Source organism: Haliaeetus albicilla, chromosome 11 (assembly GCF_947461875.1).
Source record: "Haliaeetus albicilla chromosome 11, bHalAlb1.1, whole genome shotgun sequence".
NCBI lineage: Eukaryota > Metazoa > Chordata > Aves > Accipitriformes > Accipitridae > Haliaeetus > Haliaeetus albicilla.
The window spans coordinates 3,317,342-3,339,272 of NC_091493.1; the positions used below are offsets into that span (position 1 = coordinate 3,317,342).

Genomic DNA, 21,931 nt, shown 5'->3' on the forward strand with positions numbered 1-21,931 from the left:
TTAGGCTTATCCTGATGAGTCATCTCTTTGATAGTATAAGACTATCTAATATCTGAGGTTATTATACTATGCTTTTTGGCAATAGAACTGCTTTAAGAAGTTTGTCCCTGCAATTTATCCTGCTTAGTACAGCAGTTGCTTGCCTCCTATGCACATGGCCTATGCAACAGCCTGAGGGGCTGTGCCCCAAGGAGTGCTACATGTAGAGGTTAAACCTAAATCATATAGAACAGAATATATAAATATTGGAAGGTTTAACTTAAGTAATAGTGATGTCCTGGCAGCATACCCTTGTACAGTGGGTAGTAGGATGGCTAAGGGTGAATGAGGAGTTTGGGGGAATAAAGCAAGAGCTGGTAGCACTGAGAATTCCCCCTTAGTATAAAATGGAAGTTTAATTTATAGGGAGCAAGACAACAGTAAAAATGGTGATTTGAAGCTGGATAGTGTATTTTGACCTATGTACTTCCTACTTTCGGAGTTGGATAATCTATTTGTCTTGATGTGTGTGTCAAATCTTTCCTAAGCAGGAATGAAGTTTATTGACTGGAGGAGGAACACTTTCCGTGTGCAGGTGCATGGATAAATCACTTGCTTTTTACCTGAATTACCTCTTTTGCTTCTTTCCTACATGAAATCTTTTATCTGAAAGAACCTTATGAGTAGTTCAAGTGCTGTGTAAACAGGGGCTTGTAGAGAGTAAGTCAGTGACCACTTGAAAAATGACACAGCTCGTTTACACTTGTTAGTTACTTTAAATAGGAAAAAAAATGTTTTCAATTCAGAGATCACACTTGAGTGGCTCTTTATGCGGGAGGATGCAGAGCATGAGTGTGCGTTTACGTTTGTGTGCCTGTGTTAGGGAACTGTTCTGCAGTGTCTGTTCTATTAGTTCTCCATTTTTGGCAAGCCCTTGAAAATAGTTTTGTGATTAATCAAACTGTTGATGTACATCACAAAGCAGTGATCTCACTGATGAACTTGCTTAGAAAGTTCTTTGTCAACTATTGTAGCAAATTTAGCCAAGCATTGGAACACTTCATTTTTTTTTCTTGTTTCTGTGCCAGAAATATTTAACTGCATTAAATACCCTTGGATATCTTTGTATGAGCCAGTGATAGCTTTTCTTATGTCTGTGAGCCAAGAAGCTAATGAAGGTTGCACAGTTCAGTAAAATATTTTTCTCAGCCTTGCTGCTATAAGGAAATGGTTGTGGAAGTTTCCCTGGATTGTAATAAAGAGCAATGAGCGGTCGGATGGCAGGCGGCAAGGACACCTGAAGAGGGTGGACGTTATGAAAGCCTGTCAAGAGCATCACACTGTGTGTGATACTGGGGTGTGGCACCTTGCTGTGGGATGTATTGGGCTGATAACAACACAGTACAGTCCAGATGACTGGAAACTTGGGACAGTGGAAGAAGATATTGGTTTCTTTCCTCTGGTAAATTTGACTTGCAGTTCTAAAATGTTAAAATACTGTATGGCTGGTATCTGAGAAAAGGAAAAGCTTAACATGAATAAAGTAACTGGCAAGGCTGTCAGAAGACAGCCTGCTGGAAGGGGAGGTTTTCACTTGCTGAGCATGTGCAAATGTGCTAGTGAAAAAGAAATGCTGAAGCTGCTTATCTGTGATCTGTTGTCTGCTCCCAGAGGATGGGTTCCACGTTCCCTTGCTGCATTCCTTAAAGCATTCAAGCCGTATGCTCTGTGCCAGAGGACGGGGGTGATATTTGCACATGTTTTTGCATTAAAAAAATGCTGAAATGAGGTGTGCTAAGGGTCAAATGAATATTTTCAGTGCCATATAGAAAATGGGCTTCAAGTTTGTACCTGAGATTTAGTAATTGATTCCATTTTGAGTTTGGTTTTGATCCTTGTGTCTCATACTCACTTCATACTACTGAGTCCGGTGTTGTGGATCTGCTTCCTTCCACATGCTTCACCACCATGAATTTGGTCCTGGAGAACTGCAGCTGAGCCACCACTTCTGACACAGCAGTACGGAAATTTTTTTTCCACTGTTTTTTTTTTTCTCCCAAAAGCTTTAAAAAAAAAACCCAAACAAACAAAATTCTCAAAACACAAAATGAAGTGCCTGAGCCTTTTGCTTCAGAGCACCTTAGTATTTCTGCATATAAATAACTCCCTTTCCTCTTTTGTCTTCTTTCTTTTCTAGGAGTGCAGTTTGTTTTCCCTGTGCAATGTGATTTGAGCTCTTAAATACGTTATTCTGTAAACTGGTGACTAGCAGAGGCATGTTCCACTCAAATTTTAAGCCAAAACTGTTAATCTTTGACAAAACTACATAGGTTTTCACTTTGACGCTAACCCTGTAACTCTTCACCAGTTGTGCACTTATAAAGAGAAAGCTTTAGGTTTTTTGTTTCTCCCTGTCCGTATGGAGGAGTGCATGAAGTGCTTATGTTAGTAGGGTATGTACAGTCTATGGCGTCATGAACTGTGTTTTGAAGATGCTGAGGTCAGAAGTGTGGGTGGGGGAAGCTGGTAAACAGGGCAAGGGCAGCCTCTCTTGTACATGTGAAGTGCTGGATGACTGGTGACAGCTGATGAAACAGCTGCAAATGTAATGTGTGAGGTTGCCTGGTATGTGGCATAGCCCAGCCATGTATCACTTGTATTTTAGGTTTGCTCTGAAAAGATATGATGAATAAATCCTGATGACAGTGCTTTATTAGTCAAGTTCAAAACTTGCTTGCTCGCTGCCTTTCAAAGATGGTTATGTTGTTGGGTTTAAGGACTCAGCTGGGGTTTTGTGATGCAATGGAAGCACTCCATAAAGATATCTGCTTTCTGCTAGCTTTGGCTACAGAGAGCTTGTGGAAGTGTTCAGGGTGACAACAGAGCCAGTGCTTGTAGGAACTGACCCCTTCCGCTGTGCTGCCTGTACCCCATAGACATGTATGGGTGCTTTGAAGGTGCTTGTCACTGTTTTATTTTGCAATGAAATGGGCTACTGATCTGAAAGTCTAATTACCCACCACTTTATGTTGGTCACTAGTGGGCCTGTTGTTCGGAACTGCTGTATGACTACAGCTTTAGACACCTTGTGTGTCAGGTATGGATGCCACACAAACTGTAAAGATTTGTTTAATTTGTACTGAAGCCTTTGCTGCTTGTTTGCAACATATGTTTGAAAAACAGGAAAAAGTACTGGAAAGTTACAATCTGAAATATGTATGAACTGGTTGAATAATATCTCTCTTGTCCTGTGTGTGTGCATGACTTGTATCAGTTGCTTGCTACATGTAATAAACTGAACAGTGTTCTCCTTAAGGGGGAAAAAAAATCAGGAGTACAAATGCACTGGTTCAGAAAAAATAAACTTATAGTAAAATAGTCCTCTCGCTCATCTTTGGATTTTTTTGGTTTGCTGTATTACTGTTTATAATGCTTTAGGGTTACCCGAAGCCCCTAATTTTTCTTTAATAATCAAAAAAATGCCAAAACCCAAAACTTTGCTTTTTCAGCTTGTGGGAGGGTTCTACAAAATTTTTCAAGTTTTAAGGGCACCGGACATCTATAAGCTGCCCTAATAGTACAATCTTTGGTAGCTCATGAATTTGCTATTCATCTTGTCCTTGTTGATAGCTATTAAAGCCGCTACCAGATGATGGCTGCAGAAATGATGGTGGCAGAAGCTTGAAACGCTACCACTCTTGCAAAATGTTGTTGTAACTACACAAATCATATGTGCTGTCAGCAACAGTTTTAAAATAAGCCAGTTGATTTTGTATGCTTTCTCTTATTCATGCAGTTTGTTCCATGGCTGTAGTGGTCACTTCTAAGATAGCCATGGTGACTTCTACAGAGATGCCCAAACACCCTGCCCTGGTAACTGTACTTAGCCGACATGTTAAGGCAAATAGCTGCTGCAATGATCAGCAATGTGCTGACAGTCTGTGTTGTATTGTAAGATCAGGTCAATAAAGGAGGCCTTTAAAAGCCCAACTGGAGTTTGATTTAGGTACCCCAGCTGTAGCAGGTTAGCTGCTTCTCCATGGTCTAGGACTGTAAACTCTGCTATTGTGGCAAAAGCAGGGAAAAAAGGATTCCCAGGGCTGGCTTGCAAGAGACATTGGAGGTTGTTTTCTTGCATTGTGGTAAAATAGTATAAGAAGTGTTCATTGTGTTAATACTTTAGTGATTTCTATCATATGAGATTCCTTTTAAGGGATATGGCATATCTTTGCTTGGTCTCTGTATCAGACTCCTCTTGTTCCCAGGTGTTGTAGCACATAGGAGAGGAAAAGAAAAGGTGCCAGTCACCCAAATGGCTGTTGTGAAATGTACCTTCTGTGAAGAGCAAAGAGTGACACTAGTTTAGTCTCCATTATTATCTCAGCCTTCACTATAAGCAAGCTCTTCACTTTTTCCTTACTGTTCCTGAGGTCCAGACAAAGCCAGTTACTGCACAGAAAGCAGCTAATTAGGGACCCTTGTCTGCTTGAGTGAACTTATGTTTCCAGCTCTTCTCACATTGTCCACCATTAAAAAGAAATTTTGCGTCACTCTGGCAGTTGGTAAAGACAGAAAGCTGGTCAGCCCTGCTGCTGTACAGGTGCTGTGCAGGTGTGCATGTTCAGGTATATGTGTTTGCATAGCTTTGGTTTTCCACTGTTGGCCAAGAACTCCTCAGGCCCATCTTTCTTTGCAATGGAGGCTTGCATGTCTGCTCTTTCTGTATAGCATTAGACTTAGGTTGCAACGTACGTAGTGAGAATCAAACCAAGTAACTAGGTGAAATTTCATGTAGAACAAAGTAGACGTGAATTTTGAGGACGCTCAGCTGAGCAAACAGGATCCGATCGAAAGAAGATACAGCTCAGAAATGGCACTATATTTTCAGATGCTTTTCAGTCATGGGCTGGACTGTAAAATGTCTGCTGTTGTGGTTATAAATCCACTGCTACAAAATCTGGACTTTGTAACTGCCTTTCATTCTCACACCAACAAAGAAGAAAGTCTTAGTGGTTTGGAGACAAGGCGTGGAGGGAATGAGTTGCTGAAGCAGCTGCTGAGCAGGTAGTTGGCAAAGCTAGTAGCTGTGGCTGCTGTTGCAGAAGGCCTTGGTGTCACAGACTTGCAAAATGGTTCCTCTGTGCACACTTGCGTTTTGGACAGAAGGTTTTCCTGGAAGGAGAAAACAGCTGTTTTGAACTTGCCTGTTTATGACTCATTGATGCTCTGACAATTAATTTGGGCACAATGACTTGTTAAATGATTTCTTACTGTTGACTTAACTACTTAATTTGGGATCCTTGAAGGACTTGCCAGGTGGAACAGGTGGAAAAACATTCCTTTCATAGAACTTAGCCAGCTGTCATGCGGTTTTTGAAAATAAGCTTTTCGCTAGACACTGTACTATCTTAACTTCGTATTCATTTGAATTAGTCTGCTTCCAAATAGATGTGAGGTACAGTGAATGACTGAATGTGCTATATTTGCTCCTAATGTGATAAACGTGTAAAGCAGCATTTCAGAGTTGGAGCTGATGGGCGCTAATACCCTTTACTAGAACATGTCACGGGAAGTGTCAGACTTCAGGGCTGTAAAAATGAAGTAGGAAGGCTCTTTGCAGAGTCAGTGCTCAAGTACAGAAAATTGATGGTCTTCTACTTGGCTGTTAGAACTCCTATGTATGCTAGTCCTGCTGAAGTTACCCAGTGGTGGTTCCAATGTCTAGCTGTTGTGTTGTCCTTCACAGGTGACCTTGGAAGTGCTATGCCAAGCAAGTTGGACTAAAGTTACAGCTGCTTGTCTTACCTCCATTGTTAATGATGAAGTGTATATGGTTCACCAAGCAGTGCTTTAACAGCTGTAGTTTTATGCCTATGCTATCTAAGGATCAGTGGTGGTTGTTTCTCTGGAGTCCTGTGCCCCCCGCCCCCCTGCTAAAACTGAGCATTGCTCTGTTGGATGGAAAAGACACCACATGTCAGCTAATGATTTGCTTAATAGTGCGGTTAAGCACCAGTGCAATCAATCTAGTGACAGAGTTAAAATTATCTCCTAATTACATAGAGAATCAAAGAAATCCTGGCTCGTGGGGGGAGAAGGAAAGCAGAGAAAGAGACTGCATTTAAATGCAATTCTAGGAAGGTTTGGGACATAAAAGGAAGTTCATGTCACCCCATTAAGGTGAGCATGCACCTGTGGGAGTTACCTCTAGCCAGACCAGAATGAGCATTTTAAGCCTCTTGCTGGGCTGAAAATGGTGTGGGAAAGCTTACTGAAATCTGTTATCAGCTCTGCAGGCTTTCTTTCTGTTTATCGTTTGAACTTCCTTTTATATAAAGTCCACAAGTACTTGTTTTTCTTGCCTAGAAATAAGCCACTGCCTAAACTAGCAAGTGTCAGAGGTGTTGATTCTCCTGTTTAATTATTTTAAATGGGAGCTAGTAGGGCAGTCATACAGCACCTTGCTGTAAATCTCCCAGTACCCAAAAGGGAACGAGGTGGACCTCTACAAAGCTGCAGGGGCATGTTTGTGACCTGGTAAAATTGAGGTGGCTGTGAAAGAAATGTCTGCAGGGGCTCCTGCAGCTAATACCAACTTCCTGGTACGTAGCAAGGGACTGTGACGCTGATGACATCTGTAGTGCAGATCAGTGAAGTAACAGTACCACAGCGTGAAGTTGAGTTGGCTTTGCGTGCTCATGGCTTTCAGCCACCAGGGACGAGGAGTCCTCTAACTTTTTGCTGTGATTTCTGGGGGCTTCAGGGGGTTTAAACATCATATAAGCTGCCTCTGTCCAGGGAAATTACATAGAGATCTGACACTTTGGTAAGAGGAGTGATTTGTACAGGGTGCTTTTCTAGTGATATTGCGGTGAAACCAGGTATTTAATCTTTCTTTATTTCTTAGGCAAGAGTTTCTGTCTGGAAGATGCGGAATTCCAAAACAAGAGTTTCAAATTAGCCTAGTTAAGAATAATAAATGTGTGTGTGAAAACTCTCTCTCCCAGAAGTCCCCTCAACTGCCATGTGCTTTCCAACCAACTTGTCAATGGGCTTTCCCACCAGCTCCCAAAACCAAAAGGGTGGTGGTTGTTCACTAGTCTTGGAGATGATGTATTTCTGACTTTTTTAGTGGTTTGGAGGGTGAAGGTTTTGGCAAGCCTGTGGTAATCCAAAGGGTTGTGGTGTCAAACTCATTAAATTTAATGCTCTAAATTTAAACCCATCTTTCCTTTCTACAATAGGCAAGGAAGAAGGCGAGGAGAACAGCAGTTATTACTGATCAGACTTATTACTGTGTAATGTTGGTCTGTCAAACTTGCTTCTTTATTATTAAATATACTGTATATATTAATAACAAATTGCGCCTGCCATGATGAATAGGTCTGACTTACAAATGTTTCCAAACCAGTGACCGCTATCAGACTACATTCTAGCCTGTAAAACTGTTACTGTGTATCTCTTTGTTGTGGTTATTAATTAAAAAGTTAAAATGTGTTTTGTATATGATGGTAGCAGCCCCCTGGTGCAAGTAGGGGCTCATGACAACTTAAAATTGGTGAAGGTCTCATTCAGAAAGGCTGGAGCAGGCCAGTGTTTTCCCAGTCTTGCCAGTGCAGCTTAACTTCATAAATACCTTCTGAGCTGTTGCATGCTGAGAACCTCTCAGTGCTACCAAAATATACGGTGAACTTAAATTAGTTCTGTTGCTCTTGTCTGTAGACATATTGGAATGAATCTTCCTTGGTTTCTAATGGGGAAAAGACATTTGTCCTAAGATGAGAAGGGTGTGGCCAGTTGCCCACCACCCATGTGTGATTTCACGGACTGCATTCAAACACTTGCAGTTGTAACTTGGTCTTAATTTTTTCCCATGCATGTATTTTTTTTTTTCCCCCAAGATAATAGTTATGTTCTTGAATTACAGGAGTGCAAGGTTGAGATGGCTCTCTTGCCTTTTTAAATTGAAATACACTGTGACCGCTATAGGAGAGGGCAAGGTAAAAGGATTTTTGTTTGATAACAGCACAAGGTTATTCCAAATGCCACCACAGAAATCATGCTTGTCTGTGGATAAACCACCTCTTCTTGTCATCCATGTGAGATCTACTCTGACTGAGTGGATTTGCTATGTTTTAATATTTCTGAAATAATACCGTTTGCAGTTGGTGCAGTGTCTTGTTTTGCTATGCAGTGTTGTAGCAAGGCCATGACCCATGTTCCTTGTTTTGCTAGCTCTACTGCTTTTCAAGCCATGCTTTGTGCATGTTTTTGGTTTCCATCATGATGGTGTTCCCTCAGAAATTAGTGATTTTTTACATTTAATCTGGGGTTGATGTAAGTATTACTGGTTTGTGTGTCTAAAAGAGTGGTCTGCTTTCCCACTGCTTTTTTCTGTTTTTTGCATCTAGAGCTCTTTTATGGAATTGCCTGTAGCATTCAGCTGGACAGCCACTTGCACTGCTTACAGCCAGCTATTTTAGTACTTCTCTTAATGCTTTCTCAAAGGCTAATGTGTTCTCACTGCTGTGCTGAGAAAGCTGAAGCTTTGCGTGCTATCTAAATCAGTTTGAGAGTGCTATCAGGGGACTTGGTCTCTGCAAATATAAACTATTTAGTTGGAAGTGTCTGGGCCTCATACCTGAACTCTTAACTGGTAATGCCGCTCTGCTTTCTGTCTTGTTTTAGTAGTAAGCTTTGTCTATACTAAAAAACCAAAATACTGTGAAAAGGGGAATCTGTTTTCAATGTCTCATGAGAATATTTCTGGCCATGCAAGCTTTTAGCAGATACAGTTAGAAATAATCATGACTCTGGCAGCTGTGACAACTAATTGTGGTTCACTTACAAGTTGTTTTGATCCATTTTACCCACCAGCAAAGTAGCATAAGCAGGCAGAGATGAAAGAAACTGATTGTAATGGAGTCCTAACCCTGAATCACCTTTCCTTTACATATGGATCTTCTAAGTCTGCCGATATGTATTTTGGAGATGGTTGCAAGCTGTGCCTCGGTGCAAGTACAAGGCTGCAGAACTGTGAACCCAGCAGATTTCATAAGCTTTGAGAACAAAGCAGAGTCCTACCAGTATGTCAGCTGTGGAAACTTGTTCTGTCCACTGTTTGTTCACTCAGTACAGCTAAAATAAGATTACAGCAAGACTCGGATGGAAACTGCTTTAAGATGATTGTTTCTTAAAGTGGGAAGTGGCCTCAGTGTATAAGACTTCAGCTTTTTTTGTTAAGAAATGACCCAAACTGACTGACTGGTTCTGGTGAAGGTCTTGATAAGTCTTCTGGTGTGTTTAGCCTCTTCTCACTTGCACACCTGAAGTCCCTGTAATTCAGACAGCATGACCAAGTAAAAGTGTAACTTGTCTCCAGTGCTGTGACTGTTCTGTAACAATTTGTACTGCCTGGGTGGTTGTGGGCAGGAAGGTTTTTGTCTCTTTGCTCACCATCTGACACCAAGGCAGGGGGTGAAGTTGTTGGAAGGAAGTGTATGTATCTGGGAAATTGAGGGGCCTTTACCCAACTTGCATTAGCACAGGCTGTGGACATGTGTGTGAGGTGGTACAGTTGCGTGGTGGCAGATGGGGGCTCTTTGGCCTCTTAAGACTATCCCCATAGAGGAGAAGAAACCTGGGATTCAAGGCTGAAAGAACTTTAATAATTAGCATTGGATCAAAGGAAAAGTCCTGGTTCCCAGGCCTATTTACTGCAGTGAAAAAACATTAAAAAGGTTCTTGGAAAGAAGGTATGGAGAGTATCCTATTCTGCGTGAGTGGAGCCAGTCTCCTTGCTTGGATTGAAAGCGTATGTTTGAAGTCCTTACCTTGAGGCCTGGCCCTTGGTGGTTTTTCCACGGAGGCTTTTTTGCTCTGTTTCATGTGTATATTTAATTTTCTTTAGAAGAATGATTCAGTTTTCATTAACTAGCTGAGACTGTCAATGAAAATACAAACTGTAAAAGGTGTTTCTGACAGCTTGTATAATTCAGAGCCAAATTGTAAATTGCTGCCTTCTAGGCCACTGAACACCTATCACAATATACTAAACCCAGTTTGATTCGGAAAAGCTCTAAGTAAGTGACCTAGCCAAAGAAATCCCATTACTTTCCCTTCCAAATCCCCTTCTCCCAGGATAATCTCTTTTCCCAGGGCTGTTGATTCTTAAATGGTCTTAATGATTAGAAAAATGGTCATTTTATAGTGGTTTGTTTCCAAGGCTTCTCAGTCTCTTAATATGAATTAAGCCTCAGTGTTCATATTGCAAAGAAGTGTGAACTGCAAACCGTTTGTTGCAAGCATATCTCTGATGTGTGGTTTACAGATTATAATTGGGCAAGCAGTTCAAATCAGCTTTTCAGGACTGGCCGTTGAAAACTGATTTGTTTTGTGTTGGATCTTTCTTGTGTCTTATTCTTTGGATGAAGCTGCAACAGTTTCTGTGAGAGAAATTTTTAGATGGTTAGAGGTATAAACACAGTAAATGTCGTGTTCTGGATTTTTAAAACAAAAGAAAAATACTTGAGCTGAAATAATAAAAAAAAAATCAATTAAAATTCTATGAAAACAATCCTTGTGATCTGGATGATATAGAATTAGTAGAAAAAAGTATACTTAAACCAAAAACCAAAAAGGAACCAAATGTTTGGGAACTCCTTTCGTAATGCTCCCCTATAATCCTAGTTTATCGCATATACTGGCAGTGGATAACTTGACAACCATTGAAAACGTGTAGGAGAGGTTTTTTTGGTCTGTTTTTCTTTAAGGTTCTTTGACTCGTGATTTAACTTAGATGCATTGACTTAATCATTATATAAACTAAAGGTGTGTTTGTGCATGGTGCATGTGCCCATAAACCCAGTTTCAACTAGTTTCCCTAAGATAGAGGAGGGAGGTCCAGGAAGTGACAGAATTAATTGGTGCTGATGAGGGCCTGGCTGCAGGCTGTGAGGTGGCACCAAATGGGGAGAAGCAGCCCTTTATTAGGGTGTTCAGCCTTTCTTCCCACGGTGCTCAGCTTGAAGTGGTGATGGACATGACTGAGCTTGCTCTGAGGACAGCACTAGCTGTCAGATGAAATGATCGACTTCAGTTATTAGCTTTCCTGAAATTTTGATTAGTTGTTAGTGCCTCTGTTGTGTTTTCATGCATTTAAATATAATTATGTTGTTCAGTTTCATAGCACAGTAATTCTGTGCAGGAGATGCTGAAATGAATAGCTCTGAGCTAGTGAGCGCTACTAGGAGATGCGGGAACAGTCATTCCCTTTATCAGTGGTCAATTAAATAAAAACCTTTTGATCTCTGGTGTCTCCTCCTTATCTTTCCAGAGATGACTGATGATGAAGTGGTCAGTGCAGGCACTGGAGTTCCAGTCAGACCCACTTGCTGCCGGGGTTGGGAACACAGGGTTTTGGGAAGCAGTCCCACAAATAATAAATGCTTGGCTCCTCCAGAGGAGCAGGACCAAAGTGGCTCTTCTGTGCGTTTGCTAGCCAGGGTGGAACTGTAACACAAGAGTGCTGAGGACCTTGGGAGATACTGCCAAGTTTGTGTTTCTCAAACCATACACAGAATGCTACAGGGTACCATATGGCTGTTCAGAAGGGGCCAACCCCCGTTTCTTATTCCTCCTCTTGCAGAGAGGCCAGGTGAGATGAGCTGAGGAAAGCTGAACTGGGAAACCTTCAAAACTGAATTTAACATGCCATTTAAACATTAGGTTCACAATAAGCATATTTGTGTTCTTACTGCACTTCATTAGTATGTCAATAAAGATATGTCTCTGCAGAGTGCTGCCTTTCACTTGCGTTTAACTGCTGCTGAGTTGCCTTCTCTAGACACGTATCTATGGCACACGGTAGGTGAGCATTGCACCATTTCCCCTCTCAGGCTGGAGGTGGGAGGCCATCCTGTGAAATAGTCAGGTACAAGGTACATCGTTAAGTAAAGGATATTAAACATTAACATATAGGGATATTAAGTTTGCATGTAAGTTTCCTTGATCTGTGGTCTGGTAGCACAATGAAACAATGCTTTTTAATGGCTTTAAAATACTCATATTTTTGTTGGAGGTTTTTTTTTTTCGTTTTATTTTGTTGTTCTTGTATGACAATAATTTGCCAGGGAACATAAGTAATTTAGAAGCCAGAGTTGCACAGTAACAATCCTTATGGAAGACAGCATGTCTAGGGGAAAAATGTCAGGCATCCACCCTTAATCAAATGGAGATTTTTCTAGGGCTTCACGATAAGACTTGTGTTGGACTAGCAAAAGGATTAATCTTTACTGTACTAATCACACCTGGTAGTGAACTGATGCAAACTGAATGTAGAAAGCAAGGAAGCATGCCAAGTTGAATGTCCTACACTTTAGTATTTCTTACAGAAGAAACCTGGCCAATGTTAATTGGCCACAGGTATTTGTAGTCATTTAGCGAACCTATGTGTTTTGTCTTAGGACCTGAACGTCTGAATGGGAGAGTATATGTAAAACTTATCTGACACTTCTGGCCAATACTTTTAAACTTCCCAAATAAGGGCCTCATAAAGGGTTAAATTCTAAAGCTAATTCAGTCTCCAAGTTTACCCTGTAAGGCTCATAATCTGAGAGAAGGAACTACTCTTTCTCTTTAATGCTTGGACTGACTTGATGTGATTTTTATGGGTACAAAAGAACTGCCTCGTACTGTCTCACGCACTCCTCCACGAAGTCAGCTTACATTTTTGCTCCACCAGTTCCCTTTTTGGACCAAACCCAGGTAAGGTTAGATAGAGAGATGAGACTTTTTTTTTTCATGGTGTTCTTTCCTGCAGGAAAATGAGGAGGGAATTGATGGTGTAGGACTCCCCCAGTACTGGGATGTACTGGGCTGCTGTGGCTTGCAGAATGTTGTACGTCTTTGTATTTCCGAGTGTGCAGCTTCTCTGAAACTGTACGTGTGCTGATGCTGACTCCAAAGTCTGCAAGAGCCTGCTGTTTCTTTTCAAGAGCTGAAAGCAAGGTTCCTCGTTTCTATTTCCCTGGAAAACCAGTGAGAGTTGGCTGCTCCCCAGCACGTACTGAGGTAGAAGGAATTTCCTTGCACTTGTGGAAATCTCACTTCATAACTCTGCTTATTGTTTCATTCTTGGTGTTCTAAGTGCCAGGGATGTGTCAGCAAGCTGCTCTTTCCTCACCAGAAAGCTTTTTATGCAGTATGGTGGCAAGGTGGGAGAAGAGGGGTAAGAGCTCTTCTTTTAAACTGGCTATAACAAAGACAAAAGGAATTGCCTAATGGGGTTGGTAAGTGCTAGAGAAAGAAGAACAAAGAAGCTTAAACAACAGAACAACAGCAAACTGCCCTGGGGGAAACACTGAGGGGAATCCATCTGATTTCTTCTCTCTGGTTATACAGTTTTCAGTTGTGAGTGGCTGAGGGAGACAAAATCATGAACCCTGAAATCGGTGGAATCAGAACTCACTAAATTCTTCAAACTGCTTTTTAAACCAGCGTTGGCAGCCCCTTTAATTTTAGAAGGGAGGTACCATCATTTTTGGGAAGACTTAAGTAACAAATCTGGAAATTAGGGTAAGGAATTCAGCTCTGCCTTGTTTTTGTGCTCTGGTTTCAAAGCTGACACAGGCTTAAATGTATCATGCTATTTTGTTTGGTTTCTGTTTTTCAAGCCTTAAGAATGTAAGGGAGTTAAAATTCTCAGCTTTTTTTCAGTAACCATGAGGGCTGTATTAAAGAAATGGAATTCAAACCATCCTACTCCAGTAAAGCAAAAATGTTTTCATAGTGAAACTGTGATCTGGCATCATAAACTGCAGGGGAGATGTTACAGCTCCACTTCGAGTTGCCTGCTAGAGGTAGGAAGGACTGGGAGAAGTTTGGATGAAAGAGGGAGTATGGCGGTCTGATGTACTGTGTCTGTCATCCATTTCAGGTAAAGTAGGAATAGTGTAATTCCCTGTAAGTTGTTGACATTTGCAATAAAACTAAGAATATAGACTGAGAAAAGGTTTTAGTTCGGGGGGAGGGGGGGATGTTGTTTTGAGTTTTTTTTTGTTGGGGGAAAAGTCATGTGGATGGTGTCAAGGGAAGCACCTGTTTAAGGCAGTAGAGACTGCTTGACCAATGTGCTTAAAATGTCTGTTAAACTTTTTCCCGTTCGTTATCTCCTCTTCCCTCTCTTGTCCCCAAAAGGCTCTATCAAAGCCATCAAAAGCAGTGATGTTCCTGTTACAAGACTCATCATTGTAGCATCTCCACAGCAGCAGTAACACGTGAGAGAAAGGCAGAATGAACAATGAGCAGTTGTTTCGTCTTTTTTTTTTTTTTTTCCCTTCTCTCCATTTTCTGTAAAGAATGACTCTCCTTGCTCCTGCCCCTACCTCTTCCTGGACACTGGATTACCTGTTTCTTTTTAGCCAGATGGGCAAAGGAAGCAGGATGAGAAGGGAATATTTATAGCTTACCTCCTGTTTATGTTCCTTTCCTAGCAGATGTGATGAAGCTCTGTACTAATGCTGGAAGAAGAGAGAATTCAGGCAGGAAGGAGAAGTGTGGCAAATGAAGACCATTTGCTAATGTGTAGGTCGTACAAAGTGCTTCCAAATGCCAAGATGAACACTTCCCACTTCTTACTGGCACTGCCTTTTTTGTGTCCATCTCCTCAGCCTGATTTTAAAAGAAAAAAAGGAAAAACAAAACCAAAGAGGAATAGAATAGCACTATAGTTCAGACAGGTTCTTGTTTGTTTGACCTTCATCCACAGAAACATTGCCCAATGGAGGCAGCAGGTGCGAAATGTTCTTTTCAGGGCAAAATCTGACCTCTCAAGTGGGATGTGAGCAAGGGCATACTGGCAAAGAGAGAAAGAAATGAGTTCAAGCCAGTGATATTTAATCGGGCAAGTGCTCAGGTCCTGGGAGTCAAAGTGTATGGTTTAAAAAGGCAGCAGTTTGGACTTGTTGGAAACTGGGGAGAAAATTGTGCTCGGGTGTGGGGCTCCTCCTGCCTTCACTGCAGGCATGTTGCAGGAGCATGGCTCCCAGGTACAAGGGCTTTCCCCGCCATGCTCCCCTCTCTGGTCAAATGTTTGGGGGTTTTGCAAGCCAACGTGTTGCAGGGCAGCAAAGCGGTGTGGTATGAGTGCTACCCTTGCAAGAGCAAATGCTGTTTTATTGCGTACCAGGCTCTCAAACAGAAGCACAGTGTGTGCCTTGAAGGAAACACTTAACGTAATATTAACTATGCGAATGTATCCAGAGACTGTAGCGAAAAGTTGGAGAAGGTTTTCCATACAGGGTTACTGATCTGTTGAACAAATCCCTGGTAGAGTTGGGCTCAATTTCAGAGGAAGATTGAGAATTTTTTTTTTTTTTAAAGGATGATCCTGGAAGTGGGCCAGGGTGTCCAGATGTCTCAGATGGAGGTGGTGAAGAAGGGGGTGAGAGATGCAGGCAGAGATCTCCGATGCCAGATTAGCCGATTTTTATCTCTTCGGAGGTTTCTGAGGAAGCCAGGGAGGATGCTGAAGAAGGCATCTGAAATTAGCAGGGCTGTGCCTGGGTGCTGGCAGCAGCAGGATCCCTCTTTGCTGGTATTGTGAGCATAAGGGCCACTATCATGTCTTCTCCCTGTCTCCTTGCTGTCCTCAGGCCCACATGAGGGACTGCTGTAGGCATCCTTCATGCTGGAACACTGAAAAGGTCCTGTCTGTGCTCAGACCCCTGCATTGGTTCATACGTGAAGGACTTTATTTGCAAACTTTGCTTTAATAGTTGCTGTACTGGGTGCCCAGGGACTGAGGGGTCTCTGAGGAGAGGCTGGAGCCACCTCAGACTGGTTCTGGCCGGTTCCGGGCAGGTTCTGGCTAGGCTCTGGCAGGGCACAGCCCAGCCCCTCAGCCCTGCTGGTGGTGCCTTGGAGAATCTGAGGTAAGAAAGGGGAAAGATGCTGGAAAAAGGGGAGGAATGAGGAAAAAAGTGTGAGGAACAGCCCTGCAAGCATGGAGGTGGGAGGAGAGGTGCTCCAGATGTCGAGGCAGAGGCTCCCTTGCTGCCTCTGTTCCAGCATGGGGTATTCATGGGCTGTGGCATGGATGTTTCTAGAAGGAACCTCCATTCTCCTGCACCCCTCAAGGTGGGGGAAGGAGTTGGCAATGAAGGGGTCAGTTGGATCCTGCAAAAAGGGGTGGGGTGGGTGGAAGGTGTGTTAATTTCTGTCTGTATCTTGCTGTTATCTCCTTTAATTGGCAGTAAATCAACTTTCCTCTAGTCAAATCTGTTATGCCAGTGAGGGTGACTGGTGAGACATCTCCATGCCTTTATCCTGACCCATGAGCTTTTTCATCTTGCATCTTCCCATACTGTTGAGGAGAGGAGCGAGAGAGCAGCTGGCTGGACAGCTGGCCATAGTCAATCCACCACAGTTACTGTTATGTACTTAAATCCAGTAGGAGCTTACGTACTGGTGCAAAAATATTAGTTGTTCTGATAAGTTACACATCATGGAGCTTGGACAGCAGATTTCTGGCCAGGACACGGTTTTGCTCTATGTCTTTCTGCTTTGCAAATACAGCTGGTGTGAGGGGTAAGCAAAAATTGGAGGACAAAAGGGGATCCAATAACTTATGATGAGAGTACTGTTTCAGAGAGATTAAAATGTAGCAGACTGAGTACAGGAGCAGAAGTAGTTGGAGCCCTGAAGTGAGGGAAAGATTGATAAATGGAGCTCTTCAGCACTTTTGAGGTGGGTGGTTTGGGTTACTGTGATTGCTCAGGGAAGCTCACAGCAATTTTTGTCACTGAGATGCTGGCCAGGAGTTTTTAGGATAACCAGTGTTAGAGCCAGGAAAGACATTCAGTTTTTCATGCTGTGAAAGCTGGGATAGAAAGGAAAATAGCAGTTGCTTGTTGGAAAAGGTGAGCTGCTTCATGTGTGACTTAAAGCAGCCTCATTTAAAGGAGGAGGCCTTTCAGAAATTGTAAAATAGATGTTGCAGCTGGCACTTGCAAATGTATCTGTTAAAGATTTCACTCATGGTGGGAAATTTTTACATGGAGAATGCTCTGTTTTTCACAAAAGCTCTGCAGCTTTTGCTGCACTGGTACTCCAGGTAATGAGTTAGCAGCATGTTTTATGTGTGTTTTAGATTAAGATATTAACCTTTTCCATGCTTGAGGTGTTTTTTTTTTCTGTACGACTTTTTTTCTGATTTTAATTAGGGTTTGGAGACTTGGTACCCAAAAGTTTTTACCATTCTATTATTGATAATTACATGAAGTGCAGAACATGAGCTCTACCAGATTGCTCCCTCTTTTCCCGTCAGAGAGCACTTGCTGGTAGCTAAAAGGCTGTTTCTTCCAGTAGGGCTTTGATTAACTTTGTCACCCATATAGAACAGATAGCTACGTTAGGACCTACGGAGATGCTGTTATTGTTACCTTTGGATTGTCCAATATAGACCTTGACAAGGCTGGGGGAAGTGTTTTAGACAAAGGACTGGGATTTTTTTTTTTCTCTTGCTCTTTTAATCACTCTGGGAGCGAAGCTGCTGCATAACGCCAAGCCTCTTAACGTGCATCTTACTGCAAAGGTGGGAAACGGAGGATCGAATGCATGTGAAAAGTGAATTCCTGCATATATTCTCTTGAGACCCAGAAAGTTACTCTGATGCTTAAAGCTTTTGATCTCAGTGGTTTGGCTTTGGTGCTTTTCACACTCCAAGTATCGTTTATTTTGGAAGTAGTGGACAAGTCTGTCTCAACTGAAACCTGGATGTAGTTATTCAGCGTTTGCTGCTGAAGTGGTAAGCTGTTGACTGTCTGCAGGCAAGCAACTATGAGATCTGGTCAGCAAAGCTTGAGATAAGTTCTTCTCCTCTGTCCCGCACTGCTTCAGTCCTGAGCTTCAGCCTGCTGGCACATAGCTACATAAAGCTGTTGAATTGCAGACGTTGGATAAAGGGTTCAGATGTCTGTGTCCATCTCAATTTTAAAACAACAGCCGCCCTTCAAGAATAAAAATGATTGATGATTCCTTAAGCTCTTGCTAACCTTGGATGGCAGAAGATGGGATTTAGGTCTCTGCTGACTTTTAGTGCATTTGTTCCTTTCTTCTTTTGCCAACTAGTAGAGACTGTTTTCTTAGATAAGAAATTTCTAGCAGCAGCATGTATCAAGGCGCAGTTCAGAACTGCAAGAGTGACAGATACGTAAAGGTTAACCAGTGTCTATTCCTGTAAATGGCAGCATACTGCTGTGGGGTTAATGAAATAGTTGGTTCAGACCTGAATCAGGGTGAAAGAATTGTCAAAGAGGTTGAATCTGGGGACACCTTAGCTTTTTGATGAGTCACCTAATGTGCCCTGTTTTTCAACCCATTTTACCTTTTCCCCTGTTCTTGCCTGTGTTGTATGAGGGCAGGAGACTTCTGGAGTTAGCTTATACCTGTGAAATACTCATGGCCTTAAGGTAAAGTCTTTGCAGATGCTAGCTAATAATATCTTTCAGTTATATAGCCATTTTGCAATGAGATAACTCTGGGTTTAGTGGGTTTTAGGATTTTCTGAAAACTGCTACTAAATTTTTGGGCTGCTGTGCGAATCTGGTAGAAAGGCAGTCACTTGATGTGCAATATTTAAAAAATAGGTGATTAATGCCATGTAAAAGGGAAGAGTAAAGCAGTGAAATGTACCTATCTGAAGCTGCCAGCTCTGCCATTGGATCGGGTAAAGTAAGTATATAAACAGTGTTTTGTGGTAGTGCTCTCTTACAGAAGGTTTTGTGTCTCACTGTATAAATTCTGCCCACTCACTATTGTATCTGGTCTGATGCTATTTTTAGAAGGATTAAAACTGAAGTTGCTGCTTTCAAATAGGAAAAGGTCTTTTTTTTAAACTTCTTATAAAGGCTTCCCCTTCTCAGGGAAAATTTGGTTCTGAAAACTGGCTTACATGTGGTGTGGCTCCTGATCATTGAAGCTTCTGACTTGTTTCATAATAGAAGTGATGCCAAGACAGCAGAACCTGATTTGTCAAGTATGTGAGTTTGTATCTGTGTTTTGCTTGGGTGTTTTTGAGTTTAAAACCTGTCTTTCTTCAGGTGGGGGGGGGGGGCAGTTCCTGGTTGCTCAGCAGTAGCACATGGATGTTTGTCAGTCTGGAAAACTTGCCATTTTTCAAATGTAAATAGGCAAATTTGCCCTTTGGTTCCCAACACATAGGGTTGTGTGTTGGGTTTTTTTGTTTTTTTTTTTTTTAAACATTACTTTTGCCAAAACACGCAGCTTCTTCCCACTTAAGTTCAGTTACAGTGGTTTAATGCCTGGTTCTCTTTTCCTGTTAGCAGCCTGTTTGACTTGACTGTGGGAAGCTGAAAATGCAGTTGCAAGGAAGAAAACTTGAAAATTACTTGACTTATTTTCATTGTCAAGACTGAGAAAAATGGAGTGTAAATACAGCACAAATGAGAGTGAATTACCAGAGCTGTCAATGCACTGGCCACCTGGGCCATAGGTCCTGCTTTCAAGAAAGACTACTGTAGTTGAAACTATCCTCGATTTGCATAGCCCACTTCAGAAGAAAAGTGAAGTTAGCAGATAAAAGCTATTTTAAGTAGATTATTGAAGGCAACCTCACCAAATACGGAGGTCTGGACAATTTGGCAGAGAAATAATCAACAGCCTGGGTTTTGTTTGCAAACTTCCATTAGAAATTTCCTTAAAAAAACAAGTGTTACTTGTGAGATACCTTTACAGAAATGCAGGTTTGACAGCTGTGTTTTAGAAATCAACAAACAAAAAAAATCCCAGACCATAGGAGTGCCCATATTGGACTGCAACTGTTAAAAAATCTGAGTGCTAGTCACTGAAATATATACCACTGTAGACAGATGAGAGCTGGTGTTGTGCCTTATTTTTTAAGTTTGGGCTTTTTTGTGCCAGAATTGTAATTTCAGTGCTGGGGGGAGGGTTAGTATGTAACTGGACTAGTATGTAACTAACTGTAGCCAGACTTTAAATCAGTCTGATTCTAGATTTTCATTAACAAATTAGTTGCAGAACATATAAACCATTCATGCACTTTCTTCTTATTGGGCTCTTTTTTTAAATAGCTCACTATCACAGTTTTTGGGGTTTATTATTTTGAACTGTTCTTCTATGAACAGGCACGTTTACTACTTGTATCATAGAGTTTGGCTTCCATCATTCTGCAAGGACAGGGGAAAAAAAAAAAGCATCAGCACAGGAAACGACCTAAGAGAATGAACGTCTTAATCCACGACTCCTTAACCCTCTCCCACTGTTAGGCTAAAACTTTTTAACCTTTAAAGACTGATGCTTTCATGTGATTTCCACTTTCCATGCCTGTGTAGTAATCTAAATTGATTTCTTAAAACTGATTAACTCCATGTGGCTTTAAAAATACATTTTACATTAAGGAAGGAAAAAAAATAAAATCACAGCTGTTCTGTTATACAGTCTCACTTTAAACTACGTGCGTTGAGAGTGAGGTGTGTAGAGGTGAACTTGGCTGAGGGGGGAAACCCTACTGGGTGGCAGATGGTGAGAGAAGAGGCTGTTCTTGACAGGCGCTCCTGGTTTGTGGTTATCCCTGCGGCGGATGGGAGGAAATGCCTAGCGCAGGCATTGGGGTAGGTGATGGGGGGGGGGACGGGGACGGGACACAGGAGGTGGCACTGGGGTGTGATTCTGCCAGACGAGCGGCACTGAACATTTGTCCTTTTTGCTGTGCTTGTCTTTCCTAGGTGCATCAGAGGCTTTCTCCTTGGCAGAGTGTGAGAGTGGTCTATTGCAGTACGGTAGTGCCCTCTGATGGTGAGTATTGACACGGAGAAACTCTTGGCTCACTTTGGCATTCACTAACTTAAATCAGGTTCCCTGACCCCTTTTGTGGTTGAGGCTTTTTTGGCTAGGAGGTAATGCAGTTTTGAACTAAGGAAGTGACAGAGAACAAAGTCAGTCAAGAATAACTAAGGACATGGCCAACTTTTCTAATAATTGTCCTTACAAAACTGGACAGGCTTTATAAAGAAAGATGTAATTGCGTGCAACTGTCCAAATTTTTTTGCCAGGCTTTTGCCTGATGTAGCCGTGAGGTCTGTGTAATGCCTACCTTTCAGGGTACTGTGTTCCCTGTTAACTTTATTTATGTAACAAAAGTGCAGTTCATACCAGCTACTTGCTCAAATGGTTGAAAGCACTGTTTGCTGCAGTGAATAAGCTGTGAAGCCAAGGCAATTTTGTTCTTTAATTTAAGTGCTGGGACAGCTCAGACATTAAGCTTTTTTGAAAAGGTTGTCCTAAAGCAAAAGAATGCACTGGTGGAACTTCTAAAATCTCAGTATGCTAGAATGCAAAGAGGAAACAAGCAGCTTTGAGATCACTGCCTCCTTAACATCTGCGTGCTGTGCTCAAAGACTAGAGCACTTATGCTGACTGACAAGTGGTTAGTGGATCCTCTCCTCGTTAAGGCTTGTTAATAAAGCCTGAAAGCTAATAAAGTAAGAGGTTCTGGCACAATTGCTTCCCCTGCCAGGATAGTGAGTGTGTGCAAACACAAAGAGAACATGACTGCTGTGGAGAATTCGAAACAAAAACCTGAAGGCTTGAATAGGTAGAAGTGTAGAGGACACATGTAAGGTTGAGAGGATGGTGTAAGTGCGTAGCTACTTGCCTGATTCGATTTTTATCTCTCCTCATATTGTGCTTGAATATTTCTTTCATTCTTTCTTCCAATAACTTCACCTTTACCAGTAGTAAATGTTCAACACTGACTTCTTTGGCCACACCCTTTTTTTTTTTACTGTACTTTGTTTTGGCCTAAGGTATTGCTTAAGGTGTTCTAATGCAAGAACAGAAATCTTTAGAAAATACTAATGACTAGTGTTACTGGTGCACATATGGTTGAGTCAAAACTTTGTGGTGCTTGGAT

At 41.8% G+C, this 21,931-nt stretch overlaps 1 protein-coding gene across 3 annotated transcripts in view; it reads left to right on the forward strand.

The window, feature by feature from the left end:
* MCU (mitochondrial calcium uniporter) overlaps positions 1-21,931 on the forward strand; it is a 93,672-nt gene that overhangs the window by 59,676 nt on the left and 12,065 nt on the right. For 2 of the 3 annotated variants that reach the window (XM_069795863.1, XM_069795864.1), the window contains exon 2: positions 20,745-20,814. In XM_069795863.1, the coding sequence (XP_069651964.1) occupies positions 20,745-20,814 (70 nt within the window). Of the gene's footprint in view, positions 1-20,594; positions 20,631-20,744; positions 20,815-21,931 lie in introns of those variants that run through there. The other variant, XM_069795865.1, reaches the window with a different exon arrangement.